The sequence below is a fragment of the Malania oleifera genome, chromosome 6 (genome assembly GCF_029873635.1).
Source record: "Malania oleifera isolate guangnan ecotype guangnan chromosome 6, ASM2987363v1, whole genome shotgun sequence".
NCBI classification, from domain to species: domain Eukaryota; kingdom Viridiplantae; phylum Streptophyta; class Magnoliopsida; order Santalales; family Ximeniaceae; genus Malania; species Malania oleifera.
This window is the reverse complement of record NC_080422.1, coordinates 190,774-211,252: the sequence shown is the minus strand read 5'-3', so window position 1 is coordinate 211,252 and position 20,479 is coordinate 190,774. Positions and strand designations below refer to the sequence as shown.

The 20,479-nt window shown below is 37.4% G+C and overlaps 1 protein-coding gene across 5 annotated transcripts in view; it reads left to right on the top strand.

Moving 5' to 3' along the window:
• Positions 1 to 20,479, top strand: part of LOC131158794 (uncharacterized) — a 146,570-nt gene that overhangs the window by 33,679 nt on the left and 92,412 nt on the right. For all 5 annotated transcript variants that reach the window (XR_009137509.1, XM_058113660.1, XM_058113661.1 and 2 more), the window contains exons 12-13: positions 7,491 to 7,593; positions 7,666 to 7,756. Coding sequence is in view for 4 of the 5 variants with exons in the window: in XM_058113660.1 (XP_057969643.1) it covers positions 7,491 to 7,593; positions 7,666 to 7,756 (194 nt within the window). In the remaining variant the exon portion in view is untranslated. The remainder of the gene's footprint in view (positions 1 to 7,490; positions 7,594 to 7,665; positions 7,757 to 20,479) is intronic.

The window sequence follows — 20,479 nt, the reverse complement described above, 5'->3', positions numbered from 1 at the left end:
TTAGGATTGTGCTTGCATGGATCTTCAATTTGGCAATATCTTTCAACATGAGATCCAAACAATGTGCAGCACATGGAGTCCAATAGAGCTTCTCCCTCTTTTCCATAAGCTTTTTTCCACCATTTATCATGTTCTTCGCATTATCAGTTATCACCTGCACAACATTCTCCTCACCAACTTCCTCAACCACCTCATCCATATACTTAAATATCAAATCACCATTTTTAATAGAATTAGAAGCATCAATGGATTTTAAAAACCATGCACTAGCATGACTATTCAGAAGGAAATTAATCAAGACCCTTGAACACCATCAATCCATCCATCAACCATGATAGAACATCCATATTCCTTACAAGCTTTTTTGTGGTCTTTCAACATGCCATTGATGTCTTTCACTTCATCTTTAAGGATCCATGTCCTCATCTCTTGCATAGATGGAGGCTTGAAACCTAGCCCATAATTTGCAATAACTTCCACCATAACACGCCAATATACGCCATCCATCAAATTAAATGGTAGAGCATTTATGAACACACAACGGCCAACTTTTCTACACACTTTGTTTCTTTCTTCCTTCTTCCATTTTGAGTTTAGAGTGGATTGTGTGGTTTGTGAGAATGAAAACTTATCCATTGGACGTCTAGCCCTAGGATTAAGGCTAGTCCCACTATTCTGTTACTTAATATCTCGAACTAATGGAGACATAGCACTCGGAGTGCCTCCTCCTGGACCCATCCCAATCTCTTCAAGACGTTCATTTCTTTCACCCTTCTCTTGTTGGAAATTTTCAAGAGCAATATGGCACTCATCTCTCACGTTTTGAGGAGCTTTTGGGCAAGATTTCATTCCCTTCCTTGTACCTACTAAATGATGTTTAAATCTTGTAACAGTCCCGCTGTAAGTTTGATCACAAAATTTGCATCTAAAATATTTATCTCCATCAACTTCTTTTATGTATTTCCAAACAAAATCTTTTTTTGCCTCTTTGAATCACCTTTAGACTTGTTATCTTTATTGAACAGGAACAATCAGCAGCTGCAGCAAGAACTTAAAACTGAAAATTGAAATCTGAAAGAAATACCTCATATTAAGATGAAATCTTGAAGCAGAGAGGTTGTAGGGGTTGTTGTAGAGTGACTAGAGGCTCGAAGGAGTCGTTGGAGGCAGATCAAAGCTTGGAAGGGACCCTTGACTTGTCAAACAGAGACGAGAAGCTTGGAGAGGCTCGAAGGAGTCGTTGGAGGCAGATCAAAGCTTGGAAGGGACCCTCAACTCGTTAGACACAGATGAGAAGCTTGGAGGAATCGTCAGAAGCAATTGTGGAGTCGTCGAAGATGGACGAGAAGCTTGGACGAATCGTTGGAGGCAGTCGTCGAGTTGTTGGAGAGGGAGAAGTAGCTTTGTCGGGAGAGGAATTGTCTCTGGAGGAATCGTCGTGAGAGGAGAAGAAGCTTCGTCGAGAGAGGAATTGTCACTGGAGGAATTGTCGAGAGAGAAGAATCTTTGTTGAGAGAGGGAGGAAAGAGGTTTTAGGCTTCAGATTTAGAGTTTTGGGTACTTTTTTTTTTATGTATGTTTTAAATTAGGCAGCCCGAAATGCTTACGCCTTCTAATTTCAGGCGTAAAAGGCGAGTGTTCCCCTTTGTGGCGTACGCCTTTCAGGCTTTTCGCCATTCCACTTGCACCTTAGGGTGTTTTTAGCCCAAAAGCCGCGCCTTAAGAATGCATTTTAAAACATTGATATATACAAATAATAATCAAACAAATTCTTCAAATTTGAGCAAAAAGAGTTTTAAAACATTCCAGGTTTTTCAAAATTTTTCAACATTTTTCTGTAATTCTTTGGATTTTTAATGACTTTTTCTCTATTTTATTTATTTTTGGTATATTTAATTTTCCTTTTTTTTTGTTATCCGAGTCAAATGACTCATATTTTTTATTGATTTTTTATTTATTTTCAATATTTTTTTTTATTTTTTTTGATTTTTTAAAACCATTTCCCCCAATTTTTAAAATTTTAAAATCAATTTAAAATTAAATTTAAAATTAAAGAAATGAACTGGGCGGTTTGGGATGGGTCAGACCAATTCAATCGGTTTGAACCCGATGAAAGGGTCAACTCAGGTTGACCTTGTTGGGGAAAGACCTGCCGCATGTTAGCCAACAGTGGCGACATGTGGCGTTGATGTTTTATATCTTTTTTTTTTTGAAATTTACCGCAGTAGGGTGATGTCGGTATACACTCACATCTTCATTTGGAAAGTTCTCCTTAGCTATCAAAATCGCACAGGAGCAATAACTCGTAGGCCTTGCTTTTGGCAATTTTCGTATCCTTCTTGCCTCACTTTATAACCCTTTTTCTTCTTTCTTTCGTATTTTTCATTCAAGCTCAAGGATTGTGGTTTAGAGATGGTAGAGTTTTCCTTTGTAAAAATTGAAAGAAGATTTTCAACATGATTGAGATAAACTCTTCGACATTTCGTATTGTTGTATATGTTGGGTGGCATACTTTCTTTATTGTTATGAAGAAAGAAGGCTTTATATGGGTGACAAAGTTGGGGATGCTATGCAAAGGGTTGGGAGGAGTAGAGGTGGGTAGAGGAGTTCACTCCATCTTAGAGAAAGGAAGGGAAATCGACTTTAGGCCTATTTCAAATAAGAGGGGTAATTTTATCCTGTTAAAGAAGGATATTAGTGGAGGTAGGGGGTTGGACGTCAAAACTCCACAAAGGGAAAAGAGTATGGGTGGGAAATCCCGTTTTGCACCTTTGATTTAAATGTTGAAGAGGAGCAAGGCTGAAGCAAATAGCTTCTCGGGGAGACTAAGATGTCTAGATTGTTGGTTGCGGAACATGCGAATGGAAGGGGACATAGACAAAAAGCTAGGTAGACCTTTGACAATTCCCTCTTTCTTCAACAATTAAATCAAAAGCCCTGACTATGTTGAATAAAGAGGGAATTGTCGAAGGTCCACCTAGCTTTTTGTCCATTTCCCCTTCCATTCGCATGTTCTGCGACCAACAATCTAGACATCTCAGTCTCCCCTAGAAGCTATTTGCTTCGGCCTTGCTCCTCTTCAACAATTAAATCATAGAAGACTAAGATGTCTAGATTGTTGGTTGCGGAACATGCGAATGGAAGGGGACATAGACAAAAAGCTAGGTGGACCTTTTACAATTCCCTCTTTCTTCAACATAGTCAGGGTTGCTTCAGAGAAGGAGACCAAGGAAAGGAATGCTGAAGGCCGGAACAACAGGGATTCATACTTTAGTCCCTTTAATTAAGAGCATTATAGTTATGAGTTATTTTTCAAAATCTATAAATCAAAATATGTTTAAAAGGATGGAAATGAGTGGGCCTAATGTTCAGAGGCCTAAATCAGATGGACCTAATAAGTCAAAATTAAAGTGGGTCAAGAACATGAAGGCCTCTCCCCATAATGCTGTTGGCAGGTGTGATTCAATTAATGACATGAAGTTTATCGGACCTAAGGATGGAGAGAAAGGCAATCACAGTCTCGATGGTATGCTAAGCAAAAGGATGTAGCAAACAAAAAGGAAGACGGGTTAAATGGTAATTGTTTAGAGACTATTGGTAGCTCTCATTGTAGGGAGGAAGACCCACACTCTTTTAGGAACTCTCAAATTGAATTGCAGGAACCCAATCATAATTTGAACTTTCAAATTTCTCCTAGAAAATTAGTTTCAAAGGAGAATAAGAAGACTAATTTTGACGAGGAAACAAAATTTGATTAGAGCGACATTTAGTTGATTAGCTAGGAGATGAGTTCAATCTTGTAGAGCTACTTGAATGGATTGGGACAAAATGAACTTAGAGGTAATGCCTCACATCAAATGGAGCTAAAATGTCAACATCAGGATCCTGAGTGTACACATACGGTAAAGATTTTGTTAATCACTTTTCAGACCATTTGATTGCATTGAATGAAAGGGGTTCTTTTTCATCCAACCCTGAGCTTGATTTCCTCTTGTTGATAATTTGAATGCTCTTTCTTTGGGCTTGGGTGGGATTGAAAAGATAGATGCTTATTTGGGGATCTTTGTTCCTTTAAAACGAGTAATTGTAGTCTCTCCCTTCCCACTCAGTTGTTTATGTTTCTAGTACTTCAAGCCAAAGGGAGGTTCCTTGGAGGAGAAGGAAGAAAAAAGAGGGGGGGGGGGGGGAGGAGTTACTACTAGTTTGCCGCATTTTGACTTATTGATTAAGGAGTGTGGCCTTAGAAATTTTCCTTCGAGCAATGCTACCTACACTTGGTCTAATTTTTGTGTTTTTTTTTTTTAAATTTTGGGTGGGTGGGGGGCTGGGGCAGTAGCTAGTAGATTGGGTCGGTTCTTCTTTTGTAGTGATTGGGAGGACAGATTCTCTAATATATCTGAAACCATTGTTTTGAGACCTACTTCTAATCATTTTCCCATTCTGATAGAATCAAATAGTATCTTTGAGTCCCACTCCTTTATGGTTTGAGAATGTGTGGTTGGTTCATACTTCTTTTAAGCCATTAGTGAGAAGCTCTTGTGGAGAGGAAGTAGGGAGGGGATGGGATAATTTTAGTTTTATGAGGAATTTGAAACATCTTAAGGAGAAGCTGAAATCTTGGAATGAGGAGGTGTTTGGCGATGTTAGAATTAGAAAATCTAGAATGCTAGGTGAGTTCGAATATTTTGGATAAAAAGAAAGAGGAGAGAAATCTCTTTGAGAGTGTGGAGGCTAGAAGGATATCTCTAAAGAATGTGTTAAGAGGCAAAAAAACTAAATTCGAATGGGTTAGAGAAGGGATTGTAATAATGGTTTTGTGCATAGGCTCGCTGGAGGAAAAATGAGATAATTTGATTAGGAGAAGTTGGGAGAAGGACAATAATTAAATATCCCGATAGCATTGTTTTCGAGATCTCTAATTTCTTTGAAAATCTCTATTTTGAAGAAGTGACTTGGAGAATGATGGTTGCAGGCTTATAGTGGAATCCTATTTCTAGAGATTTAATGCTTTATTTATATAGACTTTTTGAATAATTCCTATTGGGGTGGGGCTTAGTTTTCGGGATTGACAGGGATAAGGTTTTGGGCCCGGGTGGTTTAATTTGGCTTTCTCTCAAGATTGTTGGGATATTATTGAAGATGACTTGCTTAACATTTTTGCATATTGTTGTGGGGACGGGAGGCTGAGCAAGAGCATTAATTCCACTTTTATTATCCTTGTGCCTAAAAAATCTAGGTCCATTAAGGTAGAGACTTCAAACATATAGTCTAGTCTTTGGTGTATGGTTTAGACATGGGGCTTTTAGAGATCATTTAGTAAGGTGGGATTAGGTTTGTAGGGCTAAATTGGAGGGAGGGTTGGGTCTTGGAAATTTGGTGTCTAAAAACATTGCCCTTTTAGCTAAGTGATTTTGGTAAATTCACCTAGAAGATCATGCTCTTTCGAATAATGTGATTTGAGGCAGGTCGGGTGTGGGTGAGAATGGGTGGGGTGCTAATGTTTGTTTGCGATGTTCATCAGAGAGCTGATGAAGTTCTATTTCTCAAATTTATCCCTTATTTTCTCCTCACATTAAATTTGTGATGGGGTTGGGTTCTTGAATTTGATTTTGGAAAGACCCGTGGTTAGGGAATCATGTTTTAGCCACATCTTTTCCCCATCTCTTTCTTTTGAGCTCAAGGCAAGATAGTATGATTTTTTCCTTTGTGGTTGACTTGGGTAGCCCTCTGGTTTCCTGGAACTTTCATTTCAGAAGATCTTTTAATGATAGAGAATTGTTGGAACTTTCACCCTTCTTGTCGTTATCAAACAACTTTCACCTTTCTTCAGCTAGGGATACATGGTCTTGGGTTTTGGATAATTCAAGGGTGTATTCTTGTAAACGTTTTATTGAGTTTTTGACTTGTTCCTATTCTTTTTTTTTGCCCCTATATTCATTTATTTGGAAGGAAAACTCCCTCTAAAATTTTGGCTTTCATATGGCTGATTGTGTTTAATAAAATCAATACTAATAACTTGTTGCACATTAGGAGACCTTTTTAGGCCTTTTTCTCCAGATGTTTGCATTACATGCTGTTTGAATTCTTAAACGGCACCTCATCTATATTTACACTGTGACCATGGTCTTATATTTCCACAAAATTGTCGAAATTTCCATCGAAATTTCCGATTTCCGTCCCCCTCGAAATCAAAATGGCAGTCGATTTCCGTCTTACATAATTTCTGTCGAAATCCCAACGAATCATCCGAAATTTATTGAAACCTGGAAATTATAGCGAAATTTTTGGAAATTTTAACTACACAATGAAATTTCGTCGAAATTCAAACGAGAGATTTAGGAGTGAAGTGAGATTTCTCTTTTAATTTATTTTATTGAAACAAAAGGTTACCACAAGTGCTTTTGAAATTATATGAAAAAATAAACTTATAGTAATCTTTTATTTAACCATTCATGTCTAAATTATCAATATTTGTATAATAAATAATATTTAAATGAATTATGAATTTCATTTGCATTAACCGAATCTGTTTAATGTACATTATCTTACAAACATGTTTGATACAAATACTATTTTAAAACTTTTCCACCCTATACAAAATATAGATGTATTTAATTTGTAATATATTAGTTTTAAAACTTATATTATTATATTTGTTACCCATTTCTAAAGTTTCACAAAGAATTCCATGTTTTACTACTAGTTTCCGTTATTTTTTCAAATCGAAATCGAAATTGACATCAAAATCGAAATTTCCGTCGAAATTTCCGTACTTTTGGAGCTTCGAAATTTGAGTCGAAATCGAAATTTAAGACCTTGACTGTGACTATGGTTGGAGAATATGGAATAATTTATTTGGTGTTATGGTAGAATCTTGGGTATGTTTGGCACTGGTGGAGTAATTGTTATCTATTTATTTTGAGGGGTTTGGCCGAAGGAAGGTGAGGATTGCAGATTGGAAATGTGGTATTTTTGCAGTGTTGTGGTGTTTATGATTGGAGCTTAATGCATGAATTTTCTCTCAAGAGAAAATTGATGACCAGTGAAATTCTTGACTGTACTTGCACCTTTAATATTTGAAGTAATAAGAGAGAGCGATGATTTACTATGAGACTCAACTGTAGACAGAAAAGACTTGATGGCAGACACCGCTTCCACACTGTCATTTTGTTTTTAGAACAAGGAGAATTGTCTTTTTCTTTTTTTTTTGAAATCGAAATGTGTGGCCAACATGTTTTCTGTCACAATTTCAAAATTTTGAATATGAAGATAAAACAGGAAATGACATTGACACAAGGCAAGCCCTTAGCTGTTACTTAGGGTACGAGAATCCCCAAATCACGGATATGTGGCTATACATTTTTTTCACTAGGCAATCTGTATCTATTCATGATATATGCATTTCATTTGTACTTTTTTTTTTTTTTTTCCGTGCATGTATATGTCTCTGTGGTTTGAGTGAGTTTAGAAAAAATATTATCATTGTACAGGTATTCAAGAATGCCTGTTGAGCTGTTGCCAACTGTTATTACATTTCTCTGTGGGAGGATTGAAGAAGGGTTCACATTTAAAAGTGATCAGAATGGTCTGATGGTTAGTTTTGTTTGAATATGATATTTGGAGATATTTATGATGTTTGTGTCATAATATTTTGTCTTTTGACAGGTTCTTGCTATTAGTTGCTTGGCAGCAGCTTTTTCTACATCACCTTCTTCATTGCATGTTAAAGCAATGCTTTTAAAAGAAATATCAACAGGTTAGCTGTATTTTATTATATGACTAATCATAGCTTTTGATTTGTTTAGTTAGTGGAGCTTTAGATTTACTTTTATTTTCTTACATTCTTTATTTATATTTGTTTATTCTAGTGAGGGTGAATGGTGAAGGGAGTGGAGAGTTTTTGTTTGAATCATGTGTCAGTATGGTTGTTAGTGTTCTTTTTGCATATGCGAGATTAGTGTAATAGTATATGGATATTTTTTTTTGGTCTCTATATGTTATATTAAAAGCAAGGCTAATAAGCTTGAAGTTCTTCGGAGGACTGGCAGTGTCTCCCCCAGAAAGGCTGTGTGGAGGTTTAAACTCTAAAGCCACTAAAATGTTGCACATTTTTCCTTACGAAGCTAGAGAGGCCATCTGCAATGGGGATGATGAGGGATGGATTGGGATGATAGCCGTTATCTGTGCAAGGAGGCAGGGGAGAGTACTAACCACCTGCTGCTACATTGCTGTAGAGGTTAGGATATTTGGACATCACTTTGGTAGTTGTTCAAGGTTGCTTGGGTGACCCAAAAGCATTTCCTCCTTTCCACTCTTGTAGAGGATTAGGAGTCCCAACTAGTAATCTAGGAGAGTGGGAGTTATGTGACATACATCACCCATCTGCATTTTCTTATATTTGGGTTGGCAGTTGGCACCCCCTTGGTATCCTTTACTTGAAAGTACAGTCTTTACTTATAAAATTGGAGTTGTTAGATGATGAAATTATTTATCTTGGTTTTATGTCAGTTAATGGTGACTGTGTAATGGAGCTCTTTGAGACTTCCATCTTACTATGTGATTCAATTGAGCCTTTTCCCCCATCCTATGAATTGTTTATTGACTTCATACAAATGGGATCAGTGATAATTCCTGAACTTAGAGGCATTTTTGGTAAGTATAAAATTTGACTTGCAGGCTGCTGTTGATGTAATTAAAAAAAAATTCTTAATCAATAAGAGCAGTGAACTTGGGGAGGAATGCAGAAGCCTCATCCAACAGAAATGGGAGTGCCAAAGCCAACATGCCCAGATATAAGGGAATACCACTGCAGACTAGCTTGCCAACCATAGACATGATTTCCTGCTTAGTGTTCAATTTTTAGTAATCCCTCAAAAGAAATGTTTCCCGGACCCTGCATACACAGGAGCTTTGTACACTGGGTTGCTCCCTTGCCTCCTCTTAAGAAATGTATTTTTCCCTCCCCTCTTATTAGGATAGGCTTTCCTTGTCGCCATATAAAATGTATAGTGTTCATTGCCACCATTGCTAATTGAAAAAATGAGTATTCTTCTTTGCCTTCCACCTGCCTCACGTCTCAGCAGTATGCTTTCTGGTTTACTCTATTTGCTTCTCATTCTTATCGAAGACAGAAAAGCCTGAAGTCCCAGTTGGTTTTTTTTGGCTGTACGCATTTTTTTTTTCTTGCAGTTTTGGATGATCTTGTGCAACATCCTTTAAAATATTTGAGAGATTTAATTATACTCCAGTTTTTGGTTGTGGTTTAAGTTTGTTCTTGTGGTTCAATTCTTCTGTTTTGACTTGAGCAGGTTTCTTTAATTGCAAGAGCTGATTCTTCTTCTATTTTACTTTTAAGAGGATGCCCATCCCTTTTTAACCCTCGTTTAATATCCCTTTAATTCTCATTTAATGAAGTTCAAATTCCAAACTCAAATGAAGGCAATTGTAACCAACCACTTCCTAATGGCTACCACTCTCCTTAAGTTTTGTGTTGCAAGGTTTCATCTGAATTGGTTAAATGCTAGAGCTGGAGTTAGTTTGACAGTGTCTGTTAGACTCAGGGTGCTTTTGTGTAGGATCTGAGGTAGACCAATTTTGGATGCTATTTTAGTAACTAATTAGGTGGTGGAGGGTGATTGTCAGAGGGAAGTGAAGGGGATTGTTTTTTAGTGGATTTTGAAGAGGCAAATGTTTTGTTTGTTTGTTTGTTTTATTTTTTTTTTGAGAAACAAAGAATTTATTAGAAGAGAGAAGAATGTACATCAGAAAAAGGAAAGAGAGAAGGAAAAAAAATTAAAATTAGATTAGGGAGAACAAAAATCATCCCTTTGCATCAATGGCAGTAAATTACAACAAAAAATCATCATAAATTGAAAACCCATTAATGAAGCAGAGCCAACCAGTCTGGCTGCAGGTCTTCCAAAGAAACATGATGAAAAAATCTGTTAGCCGACACCCACAGCAATGCATGATATGCCACTCTACTCCAAAGCAAATTATTTGCAGTAGCCGCTAGCTACCCCTTTGAAAAATCTAGCGTTCCTCTCCAATCAGATACACCAAAATAATAGCCATAATAGTTCATCGTGACACGGCTGTCCTATCATTCCCTTTACAAAAACCCCAAAATGTGATTGTAAAAAGCCTTCAAGGTGGAGGGACAAACCCAATCTTCACCAAAAATACCAAAAAGTTTTTTCTAGGCAGCCCAAGAAAAAAGGCAATGAAGAAACAGATATGAACAAGTCTCATCACTCCTCAAACAAAGGACAAAAATATTAGAAGACAGGGATTTATTAGGCCTTCTCTCCTGAAGCAAATCATTGGTATTAATTCTTTCGAGAACCACAGTTTCAAATAAAAGATTTTATTTTGAGGAACCTTTAGCTCAAGATCAAAGAATAAAAAACCAAAAGGATCCACATTAGGGTCACTTGTCAAGTAAGAGAAAAAAGATTTACTAGAGAATTTCCTAGAAGGATCTAAACTCCAATCCTGTTTATCACTTCCCAAATAAGCATGAAAAGAATCAAGAAAATTGGTTAAAAGAGCCAACTCATTGATCTCTCTGTCATTTAGATTTCTTCTAAAATGGAAATTCCAAGAGAGAATATCTGCTTTTAAAATAAAAAAAATCAGAAATAGGGGCATCATGAAGAATAGAGATTCGATAAAGATAAGGGAAAGCAATAGCCAAAGGCATCTCTGCAACCCAAAGATCTATTGAAAAACAAATTTGCTCCCTATTACCCTCCATATGCTGGACTTTTGGAATGAAATAATCTTAACTCTAAGACATGAACTTCCAAGGACTCACATGAGTAATATTTAAAAGAGAATTAGTCTCTAAAGGAAAGTCCCATGCCTGCCAAATAAATGTTCGTGGACACCATATTACCCAGACCCAAACCTCCCTCCGTGTTAGACCTGCACACGATCTCCCAATCTACAAGGTGATCTCTATTATTCTCTCCCTCACTCGACCACAAGAAGTTCCTCATTAATTTTTCAAGCCTCTGCTCCACTCTCATAGGAATTCTAAAAGGGGAAAGATAATACAAAGGAATGGAGGATAGACATGCATGGACAAGAGTAATATGATCCCCTAAGGTGAAGAAAGATCCTTTCCACCCATCTAGTCTCTTAGCCACTCTCTCAAAAATAGGATCTAGAAAAGAGTCAGCATTAGGGTTGCCTCCTAAAGGAACGTCTAAATAAGTAATCGACCAAGTCAAAACAGCACAACTCGCAAGCCTAACAAAAGGGTCCACATCCATGCCAGGACCCACTAGTTAATCTTCAACCCATAAGCTTTCTCAATCACCTGTAAGACAATCCATTTGATGTGTGAGAAAGAGAATATTATCATTTGTGAACTGGAGATGTACAATCCTCATACCCCGATCTGATCTCCGCCACTAACCCTCTATCAATTCCTCTCCCAGTCATCCTATTTAATGCATCAACCACAATTGTAAAGAGAAAAGGTGAGAAAGGATCCCCTTGTCTTAGACTCTCGGATGCATGAAACCAAGACCTAACCTTGCCATTTACTATGATAGAGAAGACATTGAAGATAAACACCCGTTATCCATTTCCTCTGCCTTTGACTGAAACCTTTTCTGGCTATAACCTTATCCAAGGAACTCTTGTTCACCCTATCATAATCTTTCTCAAAATCTAATTTCAACACTATAACTCTCCTATTCCTTCGAACATCATCTTCTTCCACCACATTTGCTATCTAGGAAGCATCTAGGATTTGTCTATCACTCATATGATAACTTTGGCTAAAAGATACAATATCCTCTAGACTTGTAGCCAATCTTTTAGAGAACACCTTAGTTAAAATCTTGTAAATACTTGTGACTAAGCTAATTGGTCTAAAATCCTTGACTTTAACTGCACAATCTTTTTTGGGCACCAAAAAGTAGAATTCATACTCCTTCCTACCTCTCCATTATTAACGAATTCAAGAAACAGTTTGAGAAAGTCTCCCTTCAAAATATCCCAACCATCCTGAAAGAAAGCCATAGTAATGCTATTCAGTCCACGGGCCTTTTCTTTATCCATCTCAAAAATCGAGCACTTTATCTCCTCTTCCTCAAAGGGTCTCTTTAGCCATGTTGCTTTATCAGCTGATATAGGATACCAATCTAGTCCCTCTACCAAAACTCGCCCCTTATCCTCCTTTGAAAAAAGATTCCTATAAAAATCAGTAATCAAACCCACTATATGGTCTAGATCTCTAATAACCACTTCACTATTGCCCCCAAGCTCTTTAATAAAATTCTTTTTTCTCTTACCATTTGCCATCTTATGGGAGAGAGTAGAATTAAAATCCTCGCTCTTGACCCAATTCATCCTTGATTTCTGCCTCCAACGCATCTCTTCCCTTGCTCAAATTCATTTGAAAACTGGATATGTCTTCTAGAAATATTCTCAAAAATGGTCCCTCCTCAGTTAGTATATCAATCGCCCCCCAATTCCTCAAGAATAACATTTTTTTTTCTTCTGATTTTACTTCACCGAAAGTCTCCTATTCTATGTTTTCAATTTTTTTCTCATAAAGCATAAACCTACCCACCCATCAGCAGTGTAGTCCCCCTCCCCCACCAACTCCTAATCAAACTCTGAAAATCCAGATGAGAAAGCCACATTTTTCAAATCTAAACGGAGTAGGGCCCCATTAAATAGGATTAGGCTCAAAATCAAGGACAGTGGTCAGAAGCAACTCTAGGAAGTTCTTTTTGTATAAGGGTAGGAAAGCATCTTCCCATTCAGTGTAAACATGAACTTATCAATCCTAGTAGCTGCAGATCTAATGCCATCAGTGAACCAAGTAAAATGAGCATTCACAAGAGAAATACTCCTCAAATCACAATCCCTAATAAACAAACCAAAGCTCCTCATTCTTGTGGTAGTTTTGGGACCTCCCAATTTTAACTACTCACATTAAATCGCTCCCCAAACACCAACGAGGTGAACATAAACCATGAACCGCAGCTTGTTGATCGCCCAAAGTAATTGAGAATCATTAGGACCATAAATTGAGGTAAACCACCATTGGCTCTTACATAAGACATCTTAGTGAATGGAAGCAAAAAAAAATGCCAATGAGAACTATTAGACAACCACCTTACCTTAAAGCTTAAGCTGTTAGGTTTGGGCTAACAATGTATATGAAGTTTTAGCACTTCCCCGCATATGCAGCCCGATAGCGCGTAGAGAGATTTAAGTACAATAAATAACCCTCATTACAGGGAATACAATAATTTTTTAAACACGACACATAAACGTGGGCAACAAGACTAGAACCTAGGACCTTTTGGTAACCAACTCTGATACCATGTTAGACAATCGCTTTACCTAAAACCTTGAGTTGTTAGGTTGTGGGCCAACAATGTATATCAAGCTTTAACAAGAACATCCAATTTACTAGAAATTATGGCCTCCCAAACACTCACAATACCATAGAGGAACTAGTAGAAGCTAACCACACACAATCTCTGAATTTAAGATTCTAGATGCTCTTATAAAGAAAACCATCCACCATCTGCAATTTCTATTCTTGGATCATAACAATGTCTGGGACAAGCTTCACTATAATATCCTTAATCTAACAATGCTTACCAATGTTTTGTTGAACACCTAACGTTCCAGCTCAAAATCCTTATTCTACCACCTTATTGTCCTAATCTTCCTACCCTTCCCCCTTCTATAGTTTACATTAGAGGCCAATTTTTGCAACTATTTTTCCACTCTTTCTCCTCCATCCTTTTTCATAGGTTCTACGGAAGCAACCACCTTGACAGCTTGGCCTAAACGTTCAACTATGAAGCACCCTAGTTATCCAAATGGTCTTGTGGGTCCCAACTATCCCTCTCACTTTCCAATAAGTCTAGGGTTAAAGTCCCTTTACAAAGTCTAGATCTTTATGGCAAGAAAGGTAATTTGTTTTAATCAGATCAGTCATTGGTGTTGGTGGGATACCTTTGCCAGAATCAGTTAACTCACTATGAACATAAAAATTAACAGACGCTGAGTTAAGAAGATTAAAAGGGTTAAAAGAAGAAAGTCAACATGAAGGGTTCCCAAAGAGGTCATCAATAACCAAAGCTTGCTCATCAAGAAGGTATTTTGAACCTATAAAAAAACGTGAAAGAAACTTTACCATATTTATCAGAAGAAGACAACCTGACAAAAATCCCTTCCTCCTTTGAAAGTGCCTTTTGTGTTAAGAAACCAGCTTGACACTTGCCCAGAAAATTCTCAGGTTATTTAATGTCCTCTTTATTTCATTTTATTTTAAATTAGCAAAATAAATGCATTAGATAAAGTAAGAATGTACAATGAGGAGAAGAGACTTCTCCTTAACATAGTTTGGGAAACCTTACATAAAACAAAACAAGAAAACCCAAAGGTGTAAATAACAACTCAAGGAAATCAACACAGCCTAAGAAGTCAATAGAGAATGCTAATCCCGCTGAATATCTAAAAAGCATATTCCCTTGAAATTACCATTACCCACACATCAAAGAGAAGCCAAAAAATGATTCTTCTCCCACACCTACAAAAATGCTAATTTCTTTCCAAAAAATATACGCGAGTTCCGTTCCTTCCACGAACCCCAAAATACTGCAAATGAAGCACTAATCTATAATGCTTTTCCTTCTTCCTACCAAACCGAACAAAAGATATTGCCAAAAACTCCTCCATTGTCCTTGGACAAACCCAACTTTCTCCAAAATAATTGAATAACTTGTCCAAAACCTTCCATGCAAAATTACAATGCAAGAAAAGATGTGGAGCAGATTCTGAGCAGTTGAAAATAAAGCACGCATATATCTTGAGAGAGAGCCTTGAAAGGCCTCCTATTTTGCAGCAAGTTATTAGTATTTGTTCTATTAAGCACATCAACCAAATAGAAGCTTTGATTTTAGGGCAGTCTTTGGCCTTCCAAATAGTTCTGTGGAGTGGAGAGAAAAAGTCGGTGCTAACCAAGAATTCACAAAAAAATTGCAAGAATAGACCCCCTAGGGATCCAACAACCAAGATTGACTATTAGACTCCGTGGATACTCAACAATAAAGATAACTTGTTTGTTTCCCCATCATTCAAGGATCTCCTAAAATGAAAATTCCAAGAAGGTAAGAAATCATCCAGATCAATAAGGAAAGAGGCAAAGAGGTGGACAAGACAATATTACCCAACCAAAAGTCTTTCCAAAAACAAATATTAGACCCCATACCCAGGTATTTTAAGTGGGATAGTTGGAGGGATCTGCAGGATAGAATCGCAGAATCGGATCGAGAATAGTAAAATTGTAGTTTCAATGTTAAATAAATATTAAAAAATTATATATGTGGAACTTTATGACAAGTATTTAGACTAAAAACTTGGTTGGTAGCTCAGTAAGTATAAGAAGTTAAAAATAAAATAGAAAGTTCAAACTATAAAAGAAGAAAAAGAAGAAGAGCAAGAAAAAAAGGAGAAGAAGGAGAAGAACAATGTTTACTGTTGAGTATTTTCAAGAAGCTGATATGTTTTGAAGCATATTTCTGCAGCTCTGCTGGGCCTGTTGGTTTGGATCTTCTCATGGCTGCTGCTGGTCAAACAAGAACTGCGTTGAAGAGGATGAAGGTGTTCCTATTAAACACTGAAGAAGGAAGGGGACTGAGGACTGTGTTCTTGTCGAACCCCAAGAACTCTGGTTGTTGAACACCAAAGAGCTGCTGATCAAACAGCTAGACAACTGGCTGCTGCTGATCGATCACCAGTCACCAGATTGAGGGCTCTCTAGCTGTCGAACTGGAGACAAATTTTGGTGCTGGGTTGCTGAACTTCAATGAGGAGTAGAGGACTGAGGTGTTGAACTGCAGGGAAGTCAGTTGCAGATTCTGCTGAATCTGTTCATCGATGGGAGGCTGGTAGCTATTTTGCTCCAGTTTTTGAAGACTTTAGACCAAACATAAACCTTTTGGGGCCCTTGGGCCAATTATAACATGTATTGAGCCATATTATTGAAGCCCAAAAAAAAAAGAAGAAAAAATCCCAGTCCAGGTAACAAAGTAGGGCCTGTACAATTCTACGATTCTACTGATTCTCTTATGATTCTATCACAATTCTACTTGATTCTGATTTTTGTAGCGATTTGGATTATTTTGGTGAATCTGGGTCGTAGAATCGTATGATGTGATTCTACAATATGTTTCGTGATTTTAATAACCATGCCCTTACCCAATGTAAATCTTAGAAATAGTTTTCCATGGACTTCCCAAAGAACATCTAGAACCCAAATTGGTATCCTATCTACTCCTGTCAAGTCCAAACTTGCTTTTAGTAACTTTATGCTATGAAGAAGAATCCTCCTGAGGGAACCGCCAAAGCCATTTGGTCAAGAGAGCCGTGTGTTTAGACACCAAATTTCGAAGATACCCGAACCATCTTCCTGTTTAGACTTACATGAACTAACAATCCAACATATAACGCCAATGGTGCTGGATATTAGAAAAGCTCATTGCCTTGAAATTCCCCTACCCTAGATACCAAAGAGAAGCCAAATAATGTGTCTTCTTCCACACTCCTTCGACGACCACCAAAAAAATACCAAGAAAGCACATTTCCAGAGCACCGCCTCTTCCTTTTTCCTGCCAAAGACAACAAAAGAAACTTTCAAAAAGTCCTCCACTGCCTCTGAACTCGCCCAACATTCTCCTAAAATACCAAATTGCTTATTCAACACGCTCCAATGATAATCATAATGTATAAACAAATGCATGCAGGTTCTGAACAGTTAAAACAAAGAACACAGACATCTAGAGGTAGAGCCTTCAAAGTTCTCTTGACTCGCAGCAGATTATTGGTATTAATTCTATCAAGTGCAGCCAACCAGATAAAAACCTTAATTTTAATTGGGACTTTGGCCCTACAAATGGATGTTCAAAGAGAAAAAGATGAATTTGACCTAGTCAGAAAATGACAAAAAGATTTGCAAGAATAAACCCCCAAAAGACTTGAAGACCAAGACCGACTATCCTCCTCTAAAGAAAAATCACAGTTATTCAACAGGACTAGCAACTAAAGTAGCTCTACCCTCTCCCTATCGTCGAACAACCTACGAAATTGGAAATCCCAAGAAGGCGAAGGACCACTTGGACCAACAAGAAAAGAAGAAATTGAACCATCTTGCCCTCATTTCTAGCGAAAGAGGCGTGGAAATGAGGTGGATAAATCTACATTCCCTAACCAAGGATCTTTCCAAAAACGGATATTACTACCTCTTCCCACTAGGAGTTTGATATATGGAATAAAGGGGTGATAACTCTGAGAGATAACTTTCCACGGGCTTTTTGAAGAACATCTAAATTTTAAATTAGTATCCCACCCATTCTTGTCTAATCCATACTTACATTTAACAACTAAATGCCACATGGAAGAAATCTCTAGTGGAAATTGGCAATGCCATTTAGTCAGAAGAGCTGTGTTTTCAGGCACCAAGTTCCAATACCCAACCAACCCTCTTGTTTATACCTACCACCACTTCCCAACTTACCAAGTGATCCCTATGACCCCTATCCTAACCACTAGAAGTCCCTTATTATCTTCTCTACCTTACTAGCAACCTGTCGGAGTCTTAAAAATTGAGATAAATTATGGAGGGATACAGAAAGACGAGCTTGGATGAGCGTAATTCTACTTCTGAAAAAAAAGAGTACATTTCCACCCATCCAGTCTCTTAGAAACCCTCTTCACACAACATCTTGAAAGCTGATAGATCTAGGGTTACTTCCTTAAAGGAACCCCTAGATAGGATAGTAGCGAATTCAAAACTCCACAACCCACATCCGCAGACAATTCCCTAACACTCTCGACAAACTATTGATAGCTGCAATACTACTCTTCCTCGTATTAATCTTAAGACTTAAGCTGATGAACCTTCTTGAAAACATGAAGGAGACCCAAATTATTGAAAAAGGAGGGTCTATGATCCTTTAAAGTGAAGATAGTATCATTAGCAAACTAAAGTGTGAGACCTTGTGCCCCTCTCCCCATCTCTGAACCTTTAGCGAAAACTCTATCCAGAACAATATCCACCATCCTACTCAAAATATCAGCCACTAAAACACCAAAAGTGGGGAAAGAGGGTCACCATCCCTTATCCCTCTTGTAGCCTTAGACCATTCACTAAAGTTAAGTAGCTCATATTATGCAAACAACCTCTAATCCAATGTTGCCATCTCTTACCAAACCCTCTTATCAAGCACCTCACTTAACCTATTAGCTAAAACTTTAGTGATGATTTCATGAACTCTAGATGCTAAGGTAATAGGTCTAGAGACTGACATCTTGATGGATTTATTCTTCTTTGGCACTACTATAATGAAAGGGGAATAGATACTCTTGCTTAAAATTCCAATAAAATTCATTAACCTTAAGCAGGTTGGCCTTAACCAACTACCAATAATTTTGGAAGAAAGCCACACTAAATTCATCAGGCTTCTAAGATTTATCCCTCTCCATCCCAAAAACTGTGATCCTCACTTCCTCATCCTCAAAAGGTCTTTCCTACCAAGCTACCTCATATCACCAGAAAAAGGGTCCCAATCTAAAGCTTCAACCATTGCTATTTTGTCATCCTCCTCAGTATACAAATTAGAATAAAACCCAATGATTTTAGGAGCAATTTGATTCTAATTGGAGATAATTTACCTTCTATCCTCTTCCAACTCCCGAATCAAAATTTTCCTCAATTCTCATAATCTCTCCTATAAAAATAATCTAGTATTACAATCACCATTTTGATCCATTTAAACTTTATCTTTTGCCTCCAACTTCTCATTTCTTTGAGAATCACCTCCTATTCATTCTTCAAAGATACTCCTTTCATCCCTTTTCCCCCTTGATAGAATACTATCTTCTTCCTTGGCATCTACCTCTGGCAACTCACCAAAAATGCTAGGCTTTCTAAACCTTAAATCTCTGAACATCTCTCTATTCGATTCTTTATTCATGAATCTTAAACCTTTCCAACCCGTCTCCACATTTTCGTTCAAGGAATTCCTCATTAGGGGCTGGAAGGAATCATGATCCAACCACATTTTCAAACTTGAAAGGAGTATGACCCCAAGAAGCCTTCCTCGATTCCAACATGATTGGGAAGTAGTTTGAAGTGGGCCTAGGTAAAATAGATTGATAGAGATTAAGGAACTCATCCTCCCACTCCGTGCAAAATAGGAATCTGTAGAGCCTACTTGCCACCGCTTTAGCACCTTCAATTTACCACGTAAAGCTAGCATTATTAGGGGGGAGATCTCTCAAAACACGACCCATGAGCTGATTTAGATTTGTATACATAAATCATAATATCTAATCCCGAGAAATTAGACCAACGCTCGGTTGTCAAATATTTTAATCATAATGCTCTAGATAATCAAAAAGAACCTATTGTATATCTACTCCTATGTTGTACTTGAACTGACTCATAATTGTCGAATATTTGAACCATAAACAACAGGTAATCATAAAAATTCTAGATATTAAGAAAGAGCCTATATTATGTCTATGTGCGTCGTCCACACAAACCAACACATAATCATAAAATATTTAGATCATAGATATTATGTCTACATTTGTGGCAGAGATGAGGTTCTTGGTAACTGTTTTCCACACGAAGAAGTCTCTCCATTATTCAAACAAAGGACACAGATATCGTGCAATAATAGATAATTGTTAGGTCTCATTTTTTATGCAAATTATTTGCATTAACTTTTTCCAGTTGCTGTCCACGTAAATGATTGAATCTTATAAGGAAGATTTAGGAGCTATAGATTTCGAAATTTGAGAAAGTAGCAAAAGGTGTGGCATTAGGAGTGTAAATCAAATGAGAAAAAGAAAAAAATTACAAGAAAATTCTGCAAATAGTCTAAATCCCAAACTCTTTTGCAACTCACCAACTTGAACCAAAAGGAATAAAGCACATTAATCAAAGGAGCATGCTTTTGGTCTCTCTCTTATTAAGTTTCCTCAAAACATGAAAATTCCGAGAATATCCAATCTCTTGTGAGAGGAAGAACGCATAAATAATGGTATTATAAAGACAAGATGTGTGAAAGAGATGAGGATAAATGATGGCTAAAGGAGCCTCCCAAATTCTCTTCTCATTACCAACACTATATTGGACGCCAGGCATAAAAGGAGTGGTAAATCTTATACAAATTTCCAAGGAATTGAGTGGGTAATATTGAGCCCAAATTTAGTGGATTATCTTGTGCCATAGAGAGCTAGGTTCCAAGGGGAAGCTCTACTTTCCAATTGAGGAAGTATTTTTGGACACAAAATTACTAAAACAAAACCTCCTACAGTTTTGGACATATTTATAGTTGCTCAACATGCAGGATGATCTCTATCCCGCTCACCTCCTGCTGACCACAAGAAATTGCTAATCAATTTCTCTAATCATCGAGCCATTATCATTAGA